General features: G+C 38.2%; 1 protein-coding gene across 2 annotated transcripts; it reads right to left on the reverse strand.

The window, feature by feature from the left end:
- Positions 1-219: 219 nt before the first annotated feature.
- LOC143034456 (uncharacterized) lies at positions 220-5,461 on the reverse strand. 2 transcript variants are annotated; one of them, XM_076200533.1, is made up of 8 exons: positions 4,365-5,443; positions 3,887-3,993; positions 3,240-3,460; positions 2,754-2,954; positions 2,366-2,452; positions 1,949-2,139; positions 1,561-1,726; positions 220-1,284 (listed from the first exon to the last, which is right to left on the reverse strand). In XM_076200533.1, exons 1-6 carry the CDS (start codon positions 4,404-4,406, stop codon positions 1,973-1,975), a joined length of 825 nt encoding a protein of 274 aa, XP_076056648.1. In that variant the 5' UTR covers positions 4,407-5,443; the 3' UTR covers positions 220-1,284; positions 1,561-1,726; positions 1,949-1,972. The 2 variants fall into 2 exon arrangements, with proteins under 2 accessions (XP_076056648.1, XP_076056649.1); XM_076200534.1 differs by lacking the exon at positions 1,949-2,139 and having other exon boundaries at positions 4,365-5,461.
- Positions 5,462-7,061: the final 1,600 nt, after the last annotated feature.

A 7,061-nucleotide genomic window follows, 5' to 3' on the forward strand; every position in this document is an offset into this window, starting at 1 on the left:
ATTATAATCTCACCAGGTCTACACCAGGTGGTGCCAGGTATGGTTCTGATCTTCCACAGTGGCCACCAGACCTGGCCCAGATGTGGAGTTCCATGTCGCATCTGTTCTAATCCAGACCATTAATGATTTGTATCCAAAATTGAGTTTAGAAAGTCGCATTCCAGTAGTAGCGATGGAAGAGGAAGGGGCGATGATATGAGTTGTCAATGAAACAAAAAATGATATTTTAATCAAAAATATATTTTATTCATAACACATTTAATAAAACAGGACCAGTTAAAAATTTTCGTTACATGTACAGAGTACTGCTACCGGTACCTTAATTTGGAATTTCCATAAAAGCTAAACCTTCCTTGCAGTATAATAGGCCTAATTACACTAAAAAACAATTTTTCTCACAAATATGGAATGGCATGGCATTGCATGAAAATTAAGAAAAAGATAAAAAAAAAAATCGACCTAGTACAATATACATGTAAATTAATTTACAGTCGATAGAATTTATGGGTAAATGAGACAATGTGATACTGGCGAAACTAATCCGAGACTGGCGCTTATATGCAAGTAGTACTAACACAAAGGAGGCTCTGCAACTGTGCCCCTGGTGTCTACATGTACTTTTTCTGTCAGCGCCACACTTGGATTTGATTTCCTGCCACCACCTCCACATTTCATTATTACACAGATGTTGTTTTGACAGAAATTGAATAATTAACGTTGAAATTTTGTTTTGAAATAGACCAACTTGATCAGGTTTCCATTTTAACATCATTTGATAAGTGTTGATGCCTAGGAAAATGGTCAATGGGGATGGGCAAAAATAAGGATTTATAAAATTAGCGTAGAACTGCAAAAACACAGGTTGCCTAATTTGATGATTGTTTGCAATAAATTGGGAGAAAATTCCGGGGACCGAAAACTAACTAAATAATCAATTGCAGCACACAATTTCCTGTGGACGACCAGTCATGCTCTTAGGATCCATTTGTAATTTCAATGTGCTACACAAATTGCACCAATCCATTATTTCTGCTCAGCCCCTTTACGCCAAAAACCTGGGTACACAAAATGCTCCAAACTCACTTCAAATAGAAACCTAGTCCCTTTCGATCTGCTCTCCGCCGGCATTTTCAGCCGCCTCTGGCTGATCCACTCGGGTCTCCAATCTACGTGTGCCCCGTTCTTTTCTGCCACCATCACGATCCTTTGCCTAGTCAAACCAGCTGGTGAGGGCAGTTCGGTAGTCTTTGTCAGTGGCGTTAGGGTGGGATCTCCTCAGGGCATCTGGAAAAAGAGATAAACAAGATCTTGGAGGGGCAAATGGATGATAACTTTGCATTTTGTAACCTATCAATATGGTAGGGTGTGGTCCAAAACAAATTGATGTGATGGGAGTAATTATGATGCGTCCATTCAGCCCACTGATGCCTTTACCACTTTTCTTGGCCATAAGTGTAATCAGACCGAGCAAGCCTAGACACTCTATATCTCTGCAATCAACGTGCCAACTAGGGATTCCTTCTTACACCACAAAATAACAAAAATGTTTCCGGAACTTACCAAAAACAACTCTAAAAAGCCTGAGATTTGCGAAACCTCGCTTTCCAGCTTGGCCCTTTCCAGACAGGTTAAATTTCCTGGCCACTTCAGTAGTAAAAACCTCCTCCATTTTCCTTCTTGTGTCCTCTTGGACAGTACGTCCATTATAAGCAAGCAGGTGGTTTATCTGCAATTAACAAAATAAACATCAGCAAAATATTTCTGACATTTAGGAAGTACATGTAAATAGCGGGAGATATCAAATGATAACAGTGATTGTATAGCAATACCATGCGATGCGACTGTATTTTGTGTTACATATAATTGTCACTTCAAAACATGCAGTTCAAGGAGCATAAAATAGTGAAATAATTCCTGCAATTCGTTTACTGCTATAGAGTGAACTTACTATTGGCTTTTCAGATCATTTTCTTCAACCATTTTTCTTCTCTAGATCAAAAACGCCCTCTAATGTAGTGAGAGGCAATGTACTTTCTGGCAATGGCTCAGATTCATTGATGCTACCAGACTTCCTCAAAATAAGATGTTTCAATAATCTCTGTTCCGCTTTAATTTCCTCGAGGGCAGTGAAGATTCGTTCTGAAAATCAGATGTAGGCAATGCCAGTATAAGTCATGACACATTAATTGCCATTAAATGTATAGTCATAGAAATTCGTGAACATGTAGCCAACTCTAGAATAGTCTCTATTATAAATTGGTAATTGCTCTTCAGTTGATTGTTTATTTGCGAAATGTACCTGGATCAACCAAAAACACAGGGGTTGGCTTTTTGAGGTGTATTAGATTTTTGGAAGTACACTTACCCAACGTTGGCAGCAATGCACTATACAAGTTTTGGTTCCGGACACCAGTAGCAGTGGTAGTACGTTCTATGTCCGAATTTCCGCTAACTGAAACAGTGAAGTTAATAAAATCTTTAAGCACGGATTGTGAATTCAGCTAATCAAATATTATACATAGACGCAATACATTTCAAAATATAATTGCACTGTTGGAATGGTTACTTGTTGAAAACACACAGAAACGGAGAGGGATTGATGTTGCTAATACATGTATGTCAGGCATTAGTATAAGAATTTTTCTATTCGATATTTTACAGCCATGGCATTTTGAGAAGGAAAAAATTCTGCATTTAGCTGCAAATCCCAAAGAAACAAAACCAATATATAATTTACCAGAAAAAGGACTTACTTGATACTGGACTTTGTCTAGCTTGTAGTGCACTGTCAGACAGGCCAACTGAACTGTGCCTAGTTCCTGCGCCACTAAAACTGGGACTCATTGGATTCGATTGGGAACTACAGGCTACTGGACTGCTCCGCGGGGAATTATACTGCGGACGAGGGCTCACAAATATGCTGCAACTTGATAAGGCTGCATTTAAAGGTTGACCTGAAATTCAATAGGAAAATCTCTCAAGAACTATTTAATTGTCTTATTATAGCATCTGAAATGTGTATCGGTACATTTATTTACCACATTGTTGACAATGATTTCTTATGGTGCCGACTCACACATGCAGGCAAATTCACGTTGATTGTGAATCTTGTCTTTAATCGATTCCAAATTTTAACTGAATTCTAAGATATTATACAAAAGGCCTTCAACTCGCACCTTCCTTACCATGCAAAGATTAAAGAACTACCAGGTCTATTCTGCTTGTTAATTATTAATTACCTGTTACTTGTGGTGGACTTGGTGGTGGTGGTGGTGGTGGTGGTGGTGGTGGTAGTGATGTTGTGTCAGAACTTTGATCAATTTCATCCTCAGAGTCGGATACATTCTGATCTCTGATTCTTTTATACTTATTTGTATGCGGAAGGGGAGGCATGGGAGGAGATGGCGAATGACCTCTTCGTCGTATATTGGCACTGTCAGGATCGTACCTTTTTGGGGATCTGAAGATTCAAGAGAATTTGTTTAGAGTACATGCATACTATAGTTATAAATGTGTCACCAAAATCAGGTGTCATGAGGATGGATTCCTCTTCACTGTCAAGCAAAAATCTCAAAATATGTTTATATACCCAGTATTAGCCAGGTCTATATTTAAAGCTCTGGGGATCGACATACTGTAAGAGAAGAAATATTCACGTGTAGTAAATTTTCGCGAGACTGACAGGCCACTAGCAAAATTTTAATGGCGCGAATATTTCTTGCTTTACAGTAACCAAGAGTGTAAAATTACCTGTAACCAAGAATGTAAAATTACCTGTATTTAAATAATTTATTAAATCTATTTTATTGGCATGACGGATTTATACATTACAGGCGATACCTGAAAACAAACTTAATTTATACCTCAGTAAAGTTACATAACCTACCTAATTGATCGCTTTGAACAACCAAGATTTTCATCATCAGTGGATTCCACCTCGGAATGTTCCTCTAGATAGCCTCCTAAATTTTGACCAAGCTGCACTCCAATCAACTGGAATTTTGAAGGGCATAATTAAGCAAAAATATATCTATCAAATCTAATTACTATATCAAATCTAACTACCAATCCACCAGAATGCTAATCCATAACAAATTGTGAATAACATGAGTGAATGTTTGGAAAAGTAAATAAGGTCGAAATGAGAATCCAATCAAAAAGCTACTACATGTACTAAGCCAAACACCACAAAAGGCAAAAAATTCCACCGGGCTTGCTAGGCCAACATTTTTATCAATAGGCGTAAATACGGTAGCCTATAATCATACACCAAACCAAACACCATGCAATTTCAATTTAACCAGAGCCTCTTATGCCCATGTATTGATAATTTAAAATACGAAAAACCTCAAGTCTGGGCCTACCATGTATAAGACCGCAGTACATAGACATGTACACATGTACATGTACTACATACTGCATACACGTGCACTGTACATGCACACAATACGCGCCGCCCCCACAGATTTTTGGACGCAAAAAATTTAATAGTTATAAAATTACTAACACTTAATCAGAAATAATGCAAAAAGTAAGTTGAAGCACATATATACTATCTAAATCTACAAAATTATAAATACACGAACACAGGATTGCACAGAAATTCACGGATATTTTGCAAACACAATCATGGTGGAAATGATAAAATGGCCGTCAATGCTTTGTGTGGGTCATCCGCAGCAAAAATGTTGTAAAGTATTATTTTAAAACATTTCACTTTGTAGGCTTTTAATGGTAAATAAAATAATTTAAAATAAAGTAAAAATATAACAACAAATTAAACTTTGTTAAGTTTTGCGCTGCTGGCAAATCTACCGTACCAGAAAGTATTTTTGGCGGGACATTTGAATCTAAACATGCAATTTATCAAGTCTGAGAAAGTGAATTCTTGTGACTGATCATTTGGTCTTAATATTAGGTTTGGTCGACAACGGCCTACAACTTAAATATAATGGCTATTGGGACGGATTGAGCATTTATGCAGACAGACAGCTTTTTCTGGCCTAAAGGCCCATTTTTTTATACTTTCCGATCAGGCCCAGATCTGATCCATACCAGGCATGCCAAATCAGATGTTTGCCTTGCGCCAGGGCCATATTTATCCTTCTGAAACACACCGCCCAACTTCCTGTTTGACGATATAAGCTATTTTGGTGCATTGGCATATTTTTCCAGGCTTGCTATAGTTGTGAAGAAATAAATCTGGTGACCAGATCTGCGCCAGGTCAATTTCATATCTGGCATGGCAGGCAACTAGAACTTTTTAAAAATTTTGATTTTATATTTTTCTTTTATAAAAACTGGGCAGTAACCCAAATAAATCAATTTTGAAGCATTTAGTATCGCTACAAACATGTCAAAATTTGCTGTGGAACCAGATATAAATCAGATCATGTTCCAGACCTGGCATCATCTGGCCAGATCTTGCCAGATCAAGCCAGAAGTAAATCAGGTCTGGGCCAGATTAGCCTTGCTGGCTGGGCAGTTCGTGGAATTCGTCATTGCAAATTCTTTTGCTCTTGTTGGCTTTTGCCCATCTACTGCGATTTGCTGGAATTTACCGGTTGTAATCCGCTTAAATGTGAAACCATACAGAGAGTTTGGATCCTATTAGCTATAATTTCCCTCCAGAATATCGGTAGAGCAGCTTACGATCTTATTTGGGAAATCACATTTTGCGTTTATATCGGTTATCAATCTGAGCCTATTCCATTCTGTTTCCATATAGCATTTTGTTGAATAAAATTGTTTTCCTTTGTCTTCTTCTCTGGCTCCTTGGTTGTTGCGATTTGGTACATCATTGAATTGTATTTGGGAGTTTATATATGTTATATCTAGTGTGCAGTTTATTTTCGGAATTTCCTTTTCTGTCCTCAGTCATATGAAGTTCCCTTCTCAACAAGGCCCCAGCACTTTATTTCATTACTCATATGAATGTACAAATACTTAAATAAATGTGCGAATCCTTTATTAAATAAATCGTGCAAATTTCTCAATCTCTTGCCTCGACAATCTGAAGGATGTCCCAACAGAAACGCAAGTGTAATTTACTTTAGTCCACGACAGTTCGGTATTTTGTTATAATGTAATCTAACATCATTAACACAAGATTTCGGTGAGATACACTCCATGCCACTTTTAAATACACTATATTTCAAATTAATTCATTAAATATATGAATGATACTTTTTGAAAAATGGACGTTTTGTTGCGCATTGTAGGCAGTTTTTGTATTGACGATCCAGCAAATGAACAAGCAAAGCGGAAATCGTCCTGCGTGACTATATTATACATTCAAGTAAACAGGAAAAGTGTATCCTATGAAACAAATGGCATGCAATTCATTGAACCTGTCTCAAATTTCCCGGAAGGCTACACAAAGCAGTAATTATATTTTTCGTTATAAAACATAATTTAGAGTGTGGCCTATGAGCCAGATTGTAGGACCGAACTACTATGAACAAAGGAATTGTGAATGTGCATGTGCGTGGAATGTAGTCCAAGAATTGTCACAGGATATGCCACTCTAGAAGTAACGTCACCCCAGATATACGCCAGTGTAGCGCTATCATTTTCAATATGGCGACGTAGCAAATATGGACTCGACCATCACAGAAGAAAATGAAATGAAATATGAAGTAAAATGTTATCAAACAAATACGAGAAGATGAAATACAATAACTTGAAATAGAATAAAACAAAACGAAAAAAAAATAAAACACGTCGGATGATCGTCATGTAGCTCGACATTTCTGCTGATCCTGAATGCTAAACGATCTCCTGGAACGCGTCCATGCTAGCCACAGAGGAACTCCGCGGTATGCGGACGACACAATCAAGTGCAAAGCTTAGACAGGAAGGCTGCGTCCCGGGGACTATAGGCAGATGAACGTGCCTGATCACAACGCAATTGGATAAGAACATACGGGCTTGGGCGTGGGACGCCATCCCCCCCCCCACCCACCCCCTTCTCTTCTTCCAACTGGACCACGCCTTCTGCTGAGCAGGGACCAGTCATGGTCCATATACAGGAGACTCAAGGAGTGATATTGACGTCATCC

Source organism: Oratosquilla oratoria, chromosome 17, assembly GCF_046742065.1.
Source record: "Oratosquilla oratoria isolate Oo_2021 chromosome 17, ASM4674206v1, whole genome shotgun sequence".
NCBI classification, from domain to species: Eukaryota; Metazoa; Arthropoda; class Malacostraca; order Stomatopoda; family Squillidae; genus Oratosquilla; species Oratosquilla oratoria.

Bases quoted from the DNA above. Each gene is read 5' to 3' on its own strand.
- LOC143034456 (XM_076200533.1), bottom strand. From the start codon at position 4,406: ATGTACATGTGTACATGTCTATGTACTGCGGTCTTATACATG. The intron at 3,461-3,886 runs GTAGGTTATGTA...TTGAATCTTCAG, and splicing joins TGTTCAAAGCGATCAATTAG to ATCCCCAAAAAGGTACGATC. The intron at 2,955-3,239 runs GTAATTAATAAT...ATTGAATTTCAG, and splicing joins AAGTCCACCACAAGTAACAG to GTCAACCTTTAAATGCAGCC.